The 14,150-nt window shown below is 41.5% G+C and overlaps 2 protein-coding genes and 1 pseudogene across 2 annotated transcripts; all 3 read left to right on the top strand.

Moving 5' to 3' along the window:
- Positions 1–3,608: 3,608 nt before the first annotated feature.
- Positions 3,609–4,496, top strand: LOC122672877 (protein SIEVE ELEMENT OCCLUSION B-like). The gene is made up of 2 exons (XM_043870382.1): positions 3,609–3,926; positions 4,383–4,496. Exons 1-2 carry the CDS (start codon positions 3,673–3,675, stop codon positions 4,486–4,488), a joined length of 360 nt encoding a protein of 119 aa, XP_043726317.1. The 5' UTR covers positions 3,609–3,672; the 3' UTR covers positions 4,489–4,496.
- Positions 4,497–4,730: 234 nt separating this feature from the next.
- LOC122672055 (protein SIEVE ELEMENT OCCLUSION A-like) lies at positions 4,731–6,510 on the top strand. The gene is made up of 3 exons (XM_043869563.1): positions 4,731–4,931; positions 5,308–5,787; positions 5,881–6,510. The coding sequence occupies exons 1-3, from the start codon at positions 4,797–4,799 to the stop codon at positions 6,508–6,510; spliced, it is 1,245 nt and encodes a 414-aa protein (XP_043725498.1). The 5' UTR covers positions 4,731–4,796.
- Positions 6,511–9,137: 2,627 nt separating this feature from the next.
- LOC122672054 lies at positions 9,138–11,893 on the top strand (annotated as a pseudogene).
- The last annotated feature ends 2,257 nt before the right edge of the window (positions 11,894–14,150 follow it).

The following is a 14,150-nucleotide window of genomic DNA, read 5'->3' as shown; positions in this document are numbered from 1 at the left end:
CAGGCTGGGGTAGGGTGGTCATTACCCTCCCCCCCTCCCTATTAGAGGAACTTGGGGAAATGGAGCAGATAAAGATCCGGATTATTGTATCCAATTGTATACTTTGAGATCCTTAGACTAAGAAACTGATTTTTAACTGGTCCCTAAAATTTTTGCTGCTACACTTGTAGCAGGAATGTTCTTGCTACAAGGCTGGCAGCCTGGCAGCCAAGGAAATGGGATCTTGAAGGGTGTTTTAGAAAATACAAAAACCTAGGAGGGTATTTATGAACTCATAGGGGGAAGTGAATTACTCCATTTCCTTGGCTGCTAGCCTTGTAGCAGCATTTTTTTCCCCCCCTCAATACACCTCTCTTTGGAACGTCAAAGCTTCATAGATAAAGATAATGTGTACATGTGTAGTTATCAATGGTGTATACTGCTTTGGAGGTCATCTTCCTTACCCAAAGAGAGTCTGATCATTCTTCTGCTATTATTGTAACACAGACTAGACCTTCAAATAGGAGACCTAAGATGTTCAGATTGCAAAATCATTGGCCCCAAAGAGAAGGTTTCATGGAGAGAACAGAAAAGTATGGAATATAGAAGTGACCGGCCATCCTATGTTTATCGTGGCTGATAAGCTCCGGGAAAGTGCGTATAAAGCTTAAGCTGTGGAGTAAAAGGACTATAGGAAATATTTCAGCCACTATTCAGCATTACAAAGCTGAAATAAGACCTCTGCACACCAATACGACAAAATCGATCTCCAGACTCACGCACACACAAGACGAGGAGGTGAAGGTGATTTTGGGGTTTAAGGGACCACACTTGTTGCAGGGATGGGGGCAAGTAGAGGACAGAGCAGAGCGGGGCAATTGGATTAGTTAGATCTTAGATGATCCTGAGAAGATTGTTAGATAGTTGAACCAATTGCCTCGTAGGACAGAGAAACACCGGCATTACAGAAGGTGTAACGGCCTTTGTTGTAGGTAAACAGAAATTAAGGAGAAATGGGGTTTGAGGAGAAGAACTGCTACTTCATGGGTAGCGACCTCCTTAGAGAAGAAGAGACGGGAGAAAAAGATAGGCAGGAAAGAGAGAATTGATATATTTCTTGATTCCTTTACAACTGATCCCCGACATTATATAAAGTCTTATGTAACGAAAATACCCATTTACCTCTAACATTCTAATTATCCATCTACCCCTAACAGACTAATCCAACACAAATTAACCATCTATCTATGATCATAGCAGAAGGGGATGAGGAAGGGAGGGATTGGAAGTTGCAAGGGGAGGGTGGAATCAAGGGGTGAGGGAGTTGTAGAGCGAGGGAGGGTGAGCCAGAGGGGAGAGGGGAGAGAGAGAGAGGGAGGGAGATAGAGGAAGGGGTGAGGGAGAGGGATAGGGATAGGGAGAAGGGGAAATTACAAAAGGGTCCTTCTAGGCACTATGCATAATGAAGTATAATGCTTCACTATTTGCTACTTGGTAGTACATGGGTTAGTCTATGCGATAGAGGACCCCACATAGATCTCATGGTCAAATTTTAGTCTAAAGTAAACAAGAAAGTAACTCAATCTTTGATTCAAAGTTGTAATAAAATTGCTAAAATACCATCAATTGTATATGAATATAAAATACAAAACGACATTTGTTGTAGAAAAGAAAGGGGAAAAAGAATGTTACCTCATCGAGTGGTTCTTGCACTCAAACACAAGAGCACGCAAAATTATCACCCCACCCCCAATAAAATCTAATATCGCATCCCATGTTGATACCAATTCACGTGCCTTCATTGGCCCCACACTATATTTATATATATATATATATATAAAGGGAGAAAGAAATCCACCCAGTCACACCAGACACGTCGCCCTTGCGACCCTGACACAGGGGGTGTACATCGCATTCGTAATCATTTCTAGGGTTCTAGAAGAGTGTGGTGATCATTTTGCTTGCCTCTGTGTCAAGGTGTAGGGGCAGCATGCGCTGCGAGAGCGGTTGGCGTTCTCCTTCCCATAAGAAGACAAAAAATAAAAGAAGTTACAACCCTCAATTGCAACCTTAAAAACCACTCAAACCTGAAAAAAAAAATGCAAAGTCTTACCCGTGGAATGTTAAACCCTGACACTCGACAGTGCCATCAAGGCCAATGCGGAGTCCTGATCCTCTACTTCCACCTGTTCGGTACTGCCGTGTGTCCCACACAAAAGCAAGGCAAAAAATACCACCTTACCCCCCCTCGGACAAGGCGGTTGAACAGGGGTAAAGGCAGTATTTTTCGCAATACTTGTGTGTGAGGCGGCAGTATCGGCAGGCGGAAGTAGAGGATTTTGATTCGGCCAATGTAATTGGGCCCTACAGTACATACACTTGTGGACGTCAGCTGCTTACGTTTCCTTTCCTTAGGACCCCATTCCCCAGTCTTGGGTTGAGACAATACTTACTTTTATTCTGTAAAGATGTAGAGATTGGAGTTATTGGACCATAGTTTAGTGTATCTATCCCTCGCCCCATTTAGAAGAAAGGGATGAAGTGGATTCAATTTGATTTTATTCCAAAAAATTCTCTCCAAGTCACCACGAAACGCACATCTACCTGCCCTTTGAATTGTTATATAAGGAGGGGCTAATTGCCCTCATTTGTAATCGAACTCACTTCCCGAAATCTTCTTCTTTTCCTCCGACTTGGATACACCGAGAGAAAGAAAGATGGAGCAGTTTCTGAAGCTGATGAGAGATGAACACCGCATCTTCACCGACGAAGACGACAAGAAGATGATGGTGCAGATCAAGACCACCCACGCTCAGAACGCCAAGGTGGTTGATGTGGAACCTCTTCTCGAACTCATCAAGGACATCCTCAAGCTCTCCACCACCCCTGTATGTTAATTATTATTATTATATAGATACACTAAACTACATATTAGTAGTAATCTAGTACGGAGGCCAAAGTGGTTTGGGTTATGTTTTTCGGAATCATCTGGGTTTGCCAAATCGAACAGTTTCTGTTCCAGCCATGTTTAATAATATCATGGTGGGTGAAGCTTTGGCAATCCGAACTGCATTATTAGATGGTGTTACAGTAGGTTATACTAATTTATTGGTGGAATCTGATCATACGGGTGTTGTCAATTTTCTACAACATCGTGGCAGACCGATTATGATGGACGTGTTGCCTATTCTGGAAGATATTATTTTATTATCTTCATCTTTTCTATTTTGCTCTTTTGCTTATGTTTCAAGGAAGATAAATAGCTTTGCTAACTCCCCCGTAAGGAGGGCCCTGTCGATAATGTGTTCGACAGTTTAACCTAATTTCGATCCATGATTTGTGGAGTTTGTTTCTACTTCACAACATGTCTGTTCTACACGAATATCATCTACTCTTTCTACCAAAAAGTCTAGTACGTATTTGCATGCGCAGGTAGTCGAGCAGGCTATGGAAAGCTTGAAAAAGAAGACCTCTGCGTCAAATTTTGAAGCATTGACTAAAACTATACATGAGATCTCCTGCAAGGTTAGTTCATTTGAGCACTGATTAAAATTTCATTTGGGACGGTAATTAATTAATTAATGGCAGATATCGCGCAAATGCACCGGCGGCGGAGGAGAAGGGGATAATAAGTTGTCGGCACTGATAGAAACACTATCGAACTACTCCTGGGATTCGAAGGTGGTTTTGGTCATGTCCTCCTTTGCCATCACCTACGGTGGGTTTTTCTTCTTGGTGACTGCGAACAAATTGAAGCCTCTGAAAACCCTGAGGAGCCTTATCGAGGCGATGGTTAACGTGACCGAGTTCGTCGTCAATTTCCAAAAGCTCCCTGCAGACCAAAAGTCCCTTGACCAATCGGTTGTCCAAACTGCTGTTTACTGGACCGTCAGAAGCGTCGTCGCCTGCGTCCCCCATTTCTACGGCTTCCTCTGCTTGGGTCAAGAGTATGTCCCTATCATCATTATTTATAGGGAGTGTCTAAATGGGAAAATTATCTGTTCCAGTTTTCTGCTTGGCCCAGTTCTCCAGTTCCTCTAATAGGGAATGATGGACTCCACTCGGGCAGAGTGTTTGGGCAGAGGTCAGGTGATCATTCTAGCACCCCCCTTGTTAGAGGAACTGGGAAATTGGGCCAGACACGAAACTGAAGGTGATAAAGATTCGTTTTTAAGATAAAGGTATAAAAGGATTTTCCAAAATAAGTTGAAATTTACGTATCATTATGTCATTATCAAAAACTTTTGTGCTCGAGTATGCATATGAAATGACATTATTAACTTCATTGAAAAATACTAATTATTCCATGGAAGTATTGCATGCATGGATCAATGAATCTGAATTTCTGCTATGAAAACTTACAAATTACATATTCCATATACAATATATTATTACCATTTTAGGTACAATCCATCGAAAAATGAGGAGGAGGAACTGTCCAAATTATTGAAGAAACTCAGTGACAGTCACTACCAACTCGATCATAACCATCAGTGCATTGGTAAGTGAATAATGAGAAGGAAGAAACCTCTGTTCGTGGGTTTGAATTTAGTATCTAGATCGTCTGCGGCTTGCCTACCCGTAGCAGCCATAGAAGCGCACTAATGAGGCACGGTGCAATGACTGCCTTACCCCTGTCTGAGTGCCTTGTCTGAACAGGAATAAGGTGGTCATTGCACCGCACCTCATTAGTGTGCTACTATGACTGTTACGGGCAGCAGGCCATAGACGACCACGATCCTTGAATTTATGCATGCATTTTCTAAATTTTCTTACTTTGATACCTTGGTGGTGGTGGTATTGCAGAGGAGAGGAAAATGTTCCAATATTATCTTGAGCTTCTTGAACTCTTCGCAATGATCCATACTGACAATATAAAGATTCTCAACGCATTGATTGACGCCAAAGATGGTCTTAATAAGCCGCTTTTCCAAGTCTCCACCCAGCAACGGGTTTTTACTCTCTCTCTCTCTTAAACCGAATTATCCCCGAGGATGGATCATGTACACGTACGTACAGGTGAACATATATCTAACAGGCAATCACATGTTCCTTTTATTTTCATAAATACCTATCATCCCCATATAAATTGGAAAAAAATGGGACATGTGATTACTTCTCACTTGTACGTGCAAGTACTTGCACGTAGGTACAGAGGATCTGAGCTCATTATCCCGAGCCACACTTGGCTAATTTCTACATATTTATGTACTAGTATTACGCTGCATGCATGCATGGTTTAGGGTTTTCTTAATTAAGCTAATGAATCATCAAATCAAAGATGACTCACTTATCTCTCCATGCCTGCTTTGATGAAACGATTAATAGGTTGGCGTTGAAGCGTTGGTGAAGAAAAATGTGTTACTACTGATATCAGCCGACTTGGACATCATCAACAAAGAAGAGATCGAGATTCTGGTTGAGAAGTACAAGAATACAAAGCAAGTCGGATGTCAGTACGAAGTGGTTATTCTCTCAGTAGGGGAGACTACAAAATCCAAACGGGAAGACTTTGAGAAGTTTCTGAATGAGAAAAAGTTGCCGTGGTACTTGGTGCACAATGATTACAAGATCAACAAGGCGGTGATTAAGTACATAAAAGAGGTGTGGCACTTCAACAACAAGCCCATCCTTGTGGTGTTGGACCCAAAGGCCAAGGTCATCACCCAGAATGCCTTCGCCAATATAAGAGTCTGGGGAGGCACTGACCTCTCTATCACCACCAAGACTGAAGCAGAGCTCTGGAATGAAACCAGCTGGGGAGTTGAACTCTTGCTTCAAACCATTGACGAAACCAAACTCCAATGGGTAAATCTCATCATCATCATCATCTTCTTCTTCTTAAAAGAGTACTCTACTTACACAAAATAACAAGCCTTGTTCCATTGCTTGACGTAACAGATAAAGGAAAATGAACGATTCATTTGTCTGTATGGAGGAGAAGACATCGAATGGATCAGGAAATTCACGACGGCTAAACAAGAGGTGGAGAGTAAAGCCAACAATATCCAATTCGAGATGGTGTACATCGGGGCAAGAAACCTAACGAAGCAAGTGAAGGAAAATATCGAAATCATCACGAAAGAAAAGCTGAGCAATTCGTTGTCGGCAGAGGTGATGTCCAAATTCTGGGTTCGGCTGGAGAGCATGTGGCAATCAAGGATGCAGGTGATCAACAAGAGTTCCATGGAGGAGGATCAAATAATGAAGGAGATCAAGACAATGTTCACCTACGATGGCAGCGAGAAATCTGGTTGGGGGCTGATCAGTAAGGGATCCACCAACATGGTTAAAGCCAAGGGAGAAATAATCTTGAACTGCTTCAAGCAGTACGAATCATGGAAGCAAACCTTTGGCCTGAAGGATTTTATGGAGGTAGTCACTGATTACGTGAAAAACCAGGAAATCAAGCTTCACTGTAATCGCCTCATCTTACCGGTCACCATCGGTAGGATTCCGGAGGAGATGCCTTGTGAGATTTGTCAATGCGCTATGGACAAGTTTGTCATGTACACCTGCTGTAAAGATTAGCTGCCAGCTCTCCATTGGACGTACCTACCGTTGCCCCTCTACTACTACACGCTAGCCAAAGGGGGAAAATAATCTTGAATAATGCTACTGTTTTTTAATTCTCAATTCTCTCTTGCTTTGTTTTCATTGTAGAAACCCACGATTTGGGCTATACACATAAAAGGAAGGCCATGTGTGTGTGTCTATATATATATATATATATATATATATATATATATACATATGTATGATTCACACATCAATGGACATATATAAGTGATAACCTCTTCTTTGGTTTATTTGGAGATCTGTCCATCTATCTCTTTTCCAGTTGTCTCTCTTTGTCTCTGAGATCATTTCATTTGAGTAACAATTTGTTTTATCTCATTTCTGAGATCATTTGAGATTCATTTTCTTTTTATTTGGATTTATAAATATACCTTCAACAATCCAAGGTCAAGATGGCTTCAAATTCGGATTCATCTTCGTCTAACACATTTGTTATCATCGGTAATTCAAGCCTAAGAACCAATGAGTCTGTCTTATTTGTATCCATATGACAATCCTAATGTTCTATTAGTTATTACACCTTTGATTAGTGAAAACTATACCACTTGGAGTCGTTCTAGTTAAAAATAAATCTTATTTTATTAATAGTTATCAACCAAACCCAAGGACACCAATCCTAATTTTATTCATTGGATACGCTGCGATGTTATGGGTCCATCATTTATGTGTCTTGGCGTGTAAATTCATTTTCGTATGAGTATCGTGCGAATCTTTTACCCTATTTACCCATATATATTTTAAGAGAATCATTGTGTACAATGAGTGGTCACCATCCTACACTTGTGCCCATCCTACATCTGTCCCATGCATCATTGTGAGTACAAAATAATCATTATGAGGTTGAACTTTTCATTATAAAAAATACTTAACCCTGATTGTACGATTTCGATAACCATTGGTTTGTATATGTGGGCAACATTGTGATGGTGATAGATTTGATATAACCAACCATACTAGGGAGGAAGAAGAGAAATTTACAAAAGTATCCCCAATTAAAAAGAAAATTATTAGAGTAAAACAGATAAAAAAAAAAGGTTACTAACAATTATTACAATCAGATTCGCCCAACATTAAAAAACCCCAGCCAAACCCAATAAAAATGGTCGTAGAAAGAATGTAAAGTCCGACTCTGACCCCAAATACAAGCAAAGCAAATGTAGTTGGGCCCTACAATACGTATATTTGTCTACATCAGCGTTCTTATGTCAGGTCACGTCATCTTAACTATCAATGTTTGGGTCCTGATCATGGTTTGATCGAGTTCACGGTATGGAATCGAGGATTGGTCATTGCCATATGGATCCGATATTTGGATCAGACAACAAGAACGTTATTTCTACAAAATGATTGTTTATCTTTGTTTTTGCAGATTCAAACAATCTTAGAGGATATTATTTTCTTGTTTTCACATTTTGTTTGTTGTATTTTTAGTTTTGTTTCATGGAAGAGTAACAACTTAGCTGTGTTGTGAATGTAGAATTAAGAGATTAAAAGTAGATTAGTTAGGTGGTATTATGTTAAGGAAGATGGGTAAATGGGGAAATTTGTAAGCAAATTGGGTAGTTAGAGGATGATGGTTAAATAGGGACGAATAGTCCATGTAAGGCATATGAAAGATTAATGAAAAACTCTCTTCTTCGTCTCTGTCTCTAGGAGGTAACTGTGCCTCGAAGCAGTCTTTCCCTATTTTCCCTTTCCTGTTCATGATCTTATGCAAAATCATAATAAGCTGACTCCTGGATTGAAGGGCATTGTCACCGACGTGTACAATGATTTGACCCAATTTCATTCCATAGATTGAGATGTGCTGTTCTCATTCTCATTCCATGTGTGTTTCATGTTGATTTTAATAAAGATTTTTATTACAATGCCTGTATCAGCCACAATTTAACAATTTTGCCTTTTTTTGTTTTTACTTTAATCGACCTCGGCCGACATTGATACGGATCTACTTCTACCAATTTCAAATTTTCAATATGGATTGGTCGATTTAACCGGTCTGATACCGATTCGTAGAACCATGTCACGATGCCAAAATGAATTACAGGAGTGAGTCACAAAGCTCTGAGGATTGTAGAGAGTCTGTGACTCTTCTCTCTTAAGCTCTGAAGTTCGTCGTGTGATATATACAAGAGATGATCAGTAATCAAAACGTTTCCTTTCCTTAGGGACCCTGGACCCTGTCTTGATTTGAGACAATACTTTTGAACAGTAAAGAACCTGGAAATTAGGGTTAGTGGACCACTAATTCACAATCCCTCCCTCCATTTAGAAGGAAGGGAGGGAGTGGATAAATTTTTGCTTTATTCCAAATAATTTCCCTCTCCAAAGTCACCACGAAATTCACGAGTCCTGACGTTGAACAGATGTGGTTCCTTAATCGTACATGGGAAGTTAATAATTATTACTCTCCTCGTACGAGGAGCTGATCCAGGCTCGACATCTTCTTACACTTGTAAACGCTTATATAAAGAAGGCCTACTTGCCCAAAATTGGACATTGAACTCACTTCGCACGTTCTTCTTCTAAAACTCCGATTTGGAGACACCGAGACAAAGGAAAAGAAAGAGAGAAAGAAGATGGAGCAGTTCCTGAAGCTGATGAGGGATGAACACCGCTTGCTCAGCGACAAAGACGATACTGACAAGATGAGGCAGATCGAGATCACCCACGCTGGTCACCCCATCCTGATGGTCGATGTAGAGCCTCTTCTCGAACTCATCAAGGATATCCTCAAGCTCTCCACCACCAGCACTACCACTGCCAATGGCGGTCCTTCAAGCCACCCTGTAAGCATTGCAGTTATCATTGGGATTGAACATTGGACATTCTCTTTCTTGTTATTTAATTCTATGTAATAATTTGGATGCGTAGGTGGTCGGGCAGGCAATGGAAAGGTTGAAAAAGAAGACCTCTCCATCCAATTTCGAAGCATTGACTAAAACCATACATAAGATCTCCTGCAAGGTAAGTTAATTTGAGCTCCGATCTATACTAGCTAACAGTGGAATTGAAACACTAAATTTAATGGCAGATATCTTGCAAATGCACCGGAGGAGAAGGGGATGATAAGATGTCGGCACTGATCGAAACACTGTCGAGTTACTCCTGGGATGCGAAGGTGGTTCTAGTCATGGCAGCCTTCGCCGTCACCTACGGTGGGTTCTTCTTCATGGTTGGTGTAAACAAATCGAAGCCATTGGAGATGCTGAGGAGCCTTATCGACGCCATGGTGAACGTGACCGAGTGCGTCGTCAATTTCGGAAAGCTCCCTGCAGGGCAGAAACCCCTCGATCTATCGGTTGTCCAAACTGCCGTTTACTGGACAGTCAGGAGCATTGTCACCGGCGTCCCTCAATTCTTCGGCTTCCTTGGCTTGGGTCACGAGTAATGTCCCTTTCGTAGATTGCATGTAATTGTCATGGACTGCATGGATGGATTAATGAATCTGAATTTTAGCTAATTAATTACGAATTACCATTTCAGGTACATTCCATCGAGAATTGAGGTTGAAGAGCTTTCTAATTTATGGAAGATTCTTAATGTTACCCACTACCAACTCGATCGTTACCGCCAATACATTGGTGAGTGAATGATGAGAAGGAAAGAACCTCTGTTTGGGGTTGAATTTTGATTTGCATTTTTTAAATTTTCTCACGTTGGTACCGTTGTGGTGGAGGTGGTACCACAGAGGAGAACAAAATATTTGAATATTATCTTGAGCTTCAGCAACTCTTCGCAATGATCCCCACAGACAACATAAAGATTCTCACAGCATTGTTTGATGCCAAAGATGGTCTTAAGCCGCTTTTCCAAGTCTCCACCCAGCAACAGGTTGGGTTTTTACTCTCTCTCTCTCTCTCTCTCTCTCTTGTCTGTACTCATTTGTGCTAGTATTACACTCATGCATGCATGCTTTAAGGTTTAATTGACTTACCTATCTCTTGTGACTAAGTGGTCACGAGTCTGGAAACAGTCTTTGAAAACAGGGGTAAGACTGAACCCCGCAGTGGCAGGAGCCTTGTGCATTGATACGTTTTTCTTTTTTTGTTTTTCTCTTCTTTTTTTTTTCCTTACTTATGTAACACACAATAAATCAATAGGTTGGAGTTGAAGTGGTGGAGAAGAAAATGTGTTACTACTGATATCGTCCGAGTTGGAGGTCAACAAAGAAGAGCTCGGGATTATGGTCGAGATGTACAAGAATACAAGGCAAGTGTATAAGTACGATCTGGTGTGTCTCACATTAGGGAAGACCACAAGATCCAAAAAGGAAGAATTTGAGAAAATGTTGAACCTAAAGAAGCTGCCGTGGTACTTGTTGCATGATGACCACTCGATCAACCGAGCGGTGATTAAGTACATCAAGGAGGTGTGGCACTTCAACAACAAGCCCATCCTTGTGGTGTTGAACCCACAGGGTAGGGTCATCAGCCAGAATGCCTTCGCCAATATACAATATAAGGATCTGGGGAGGTATTGACCTCTCTATCACCATCAAAACGGAAGCACAGCTCTGGAGTGAAACCAGCTGGGGACTTGAACTCTTGCTTCAAACCATTGACGAAGCCAAAAACACTCTCCAATGGGTACATTTCATCATCATCTCTCTTCTTCTTCTTCTTCTAAAGAGTATTTATTATACTTACACTAATAATAAGACTTGTTCCATTAATCTTGATCGTAACAGATAAAGGATAATGAACGATTCATTTGTCTGTATGGAGGAGAAGACATCAATTGGATCAGGGATTTCACGACGGCGGCACGAGAGGTGACGAGCAAAGCCACCAATATCCAATTCGAGATGGTGTACATTGGGGTAAGAAACCTAACGAAACGAGTGAAGGAAAACATCGACACCATCAAGAAAGAAAACCTGAGCAATTGGTGGCCGGCAGAGGTGTTGTCCAAATTCTGGGTTCGGCTGGAGAGCATGTGGCACTCCAGGATGCAGGTGATCACCAAGAGCTCCATTGAGGAGGACCACGTAATGAAGGAGATCAAGACCATGCTCACCTACGATGGCAGCGAGAAAGGGTGGGCGCTAATCAGTAAGGGATCCACAATCATGGTCAAAGCCAAGGGAGACATAATCTTGAACTGCTTCAGGCAGTACGATTGTTTGAAGGAATCGTTTGGCCTGAATAAGGATTTTATGGAAGTAATCATTGATTACGTGAAAAAGCAGGACATCAACGCCAAGCTTCACTGCAATCGCCTCATCCTACCGGTCACCGTCTGCAGTATTCCGGAGAAGTTGCCCTGTGAGATTTGTCGCTGCTCTATGGAGAAGTTCGTCATGTACAGCTGCTGTAAAGATTAGCCAGCTACTCTTCATCTCCATCGGGTTTCACCTGATTCGTTTTTTATAGAATTTGGTGTCGAGTCAGTTCTTCTTGAATTACTAGTGTGAGTGTGTGAGCGAAATCCGACGTGTTAACTAGTAAATATTTCAATAATAGTATTATTATGTTTGGGTCCGGCTGCATGTCACCTTCTCGGTGACAAATAAGTTGGAACTGAAGTTTTATTTTTTGTGTTAAATACGCGTATCCGTTAAATTGCATCCAATATTTCTCGTACCCCTTAAGATTTTGACAAATTCACGTATCACTCCTACTTTATCCTCTAAAGTCATTTAAGTTCATATTAGGTGTTAAATGCTAGAAAATGACCAAATTATCATTTCTTTTATTTTTTTTTAAAATTTGAAAAGACCTAATTACCCTGACTTATTTGCTAAAATTTGAAAAGACCAAAATACCCTCATCTTCCACAAATCATCATCTTCTTTTACATACCCAATACTACCACCACCATCTTCTCTTTATTCCAGCTAGTAACTCCAATCAGCAAGTAAAGACGAGGTATTTGAAGTCTGAATCCGAAGTTCTGAACCTAGTGGTAGTCTCTGATTTGGGTTTAGTTGCAGGTCTGAAACTTGGATGCAAACTCAAAATAAAAGAGGATTTCAGATCTGAGTCTTGGGTTTGAATCGCATGTAGAAGGGAGGTCTAAACCCCAAATCCATCCAACCTCACCCAAAGAGGATTTCAGATCAGAGGCCGAAACCCCTTTCCCTGTACGGTGAAGAAAACCCTTTTGGGGTTGGTTGGAAGTCTTTCGAAGATCATAAAGCACACTCGTCTTTCCTTTCTTCCTTTACCCTTCGGTGGAAGGATCTGGATGAGCATTTGAACTTGATCAAGAGTTCCATAGAGAAACGCTTCAAGGAACTTGAATCTAGCGATCCACAAGCCGGTGATGAATTGGCTGTGGAAAAATCCCCTCACCCGATTCCTGAGTCTAATGGCAAACAGACTTCTTCGGGAACTGCGCCGGTGAAGGAGGAAGAGGATTCCGAAATAATTCCTCGACCTGAGTTGAAATTCCTATGCATCAAGATGGATGGAAAGGGTTTGCGTTCCTATTAGTCGACCATCGTAAAGAACTGGATCTGATCCAGGGAGAAGTTTCTGTTGCTTTTAAATCGGCTTTAGATCCGGCTAAGCTTGTTTTGGACGCAATGGTAGGTTTTTATCCTCCCAACTCTAAAGGGGACAAGGACGGTGAATTGGCGGCTATTAGAAGAAATTGTATTCTTTTATTAGAACAGCTAAAGACGATCTCCCCTCAAATTTCACCTCAAGTGAAGGAGAAGTCCAAGAAATTGGCTCTTGAATGGAAAGGGAAACTTACTCCATGCGGGCCGAATCATTTTAGAAGCCTTAGCCTTTTTGCAGCTTCTTGTTACCTTTGATTTGGTCTCTGCATTTAGTATTGATTGGCTTCTCGATCTTGTTGTGACTATTGCTCGGCGCAGACAGGCCATTGATTTGTGTCGAGCCCAAATCCGACCTTGTAGTCTATACTCATTTGGTAAGGGCGGTGGTGTTGGTGGAGGAATAGGCAAGGGAGGGGGACTCAGTGGTGGAATCGGTAAAGGTGGAGGAGTTGGAGGTGATGTTGGAGGCGGGGCTTCACTGTGGTGATGGTGTTAATGATGGGTGGTGGTGGTATTGGGTATGTAAAAGAAAATGATGATTTGGGGAAGATGAGGGTATTTTGATCTTTTTAAATTTTAGGAAATAGGTCAGGGCAATTAGGTCTTTTCAAATTTTAGAAAAGATAAAAGAAAGGGTAGTTTGATCATTTTATAGCATTTAACACCTAATGTGGATTTTGGTGGTACGTGGAATTTTCAGGGGTGGTACGTGGATTTGTCAGAACCTTAGGGGGGTACAAGGAATATTGGGTGCATTTTAGGGGGGTACGCGTATTTAACCCTTATTTTTTTGTCTAGTTGTGTTGTTTTTTTTTGGAGAAAAAATACCACCTGATTGCATTGCGCGACGTGTCCCTGTGCCCAAAAACAGCCACGCGTGAAATGACTATACACCTTCATTTCACACGCAAGTACCCACCGAGCCTCCCAGCTCTCATCTTCCCAGTCCCATAATATTGTGGGTATTTTAGACCAATTCAGCTCTCCTCCAGCCGTGGCAGAAGCTGGAGGATCTAGCCCAACAAAAACAGGGGTGTTCGGGTCATTTCATGGGAGGCCCCCCCTATGAAATGATCAACCCCAT

This window comes from Telopea speciosissima, chromosome 8 (genome assembly GCF_018873765.1).
Source record: "Telopea speciosissima isolate NSW1024214 ecotype Mountain lineage chromosome 8, Tspe_v1, whole genome shotgun sequence".
NCBI classification, from domain to species: Eukaryota; Viridiplantae; Streptophyta; class Magnoliopsida; order Proteales; family Proteaceae; genus Telopea; species Telopea speciosissima.
Note: the sequence above shows the minus strand (reverse complement) of the source record. Positions and strands in the feature narration are given on the sequence as shown.

Bases quoted from the DNA above. Each gene is read 5' to 3' on its own strand.
- LOC122672877 (XM_043870382.1), top strand. From the start codon at position 3,673: ATGTCCTCCTTTGCCATCACCTACGGTGGGTTTTTCTTCTTGGTGACT. The intron at 3,927-4,382 runs GTATGTCCCTAT...TTACCATTTTAG, and splicing joins TTCCTCTGCTTGGGTCAAGA to GTACAATCCATCGAAAAATG.
- LOC122672055 (XM_043869563.1), top strand. From the start codon at position 4,797: ATGTTCCAATATTATCTTGAGCTTCTTGAACTCTTCGCAATGATCCAT. The intron at 4,932-5,307 runs GTTTTTACTCTC...AACGATTAATAG, and splicing joins AAGTCTCCACCCAGCAACGG to GTTGGCGTTGAAGCGTTGGT. The intron at 5,788-5,880 runs GTAAATCTCATC...TTGACGTAACAG, and splicing joins ACGAAACCAAACTCCAATGG to ATAAAGGAAAATGAACGATT.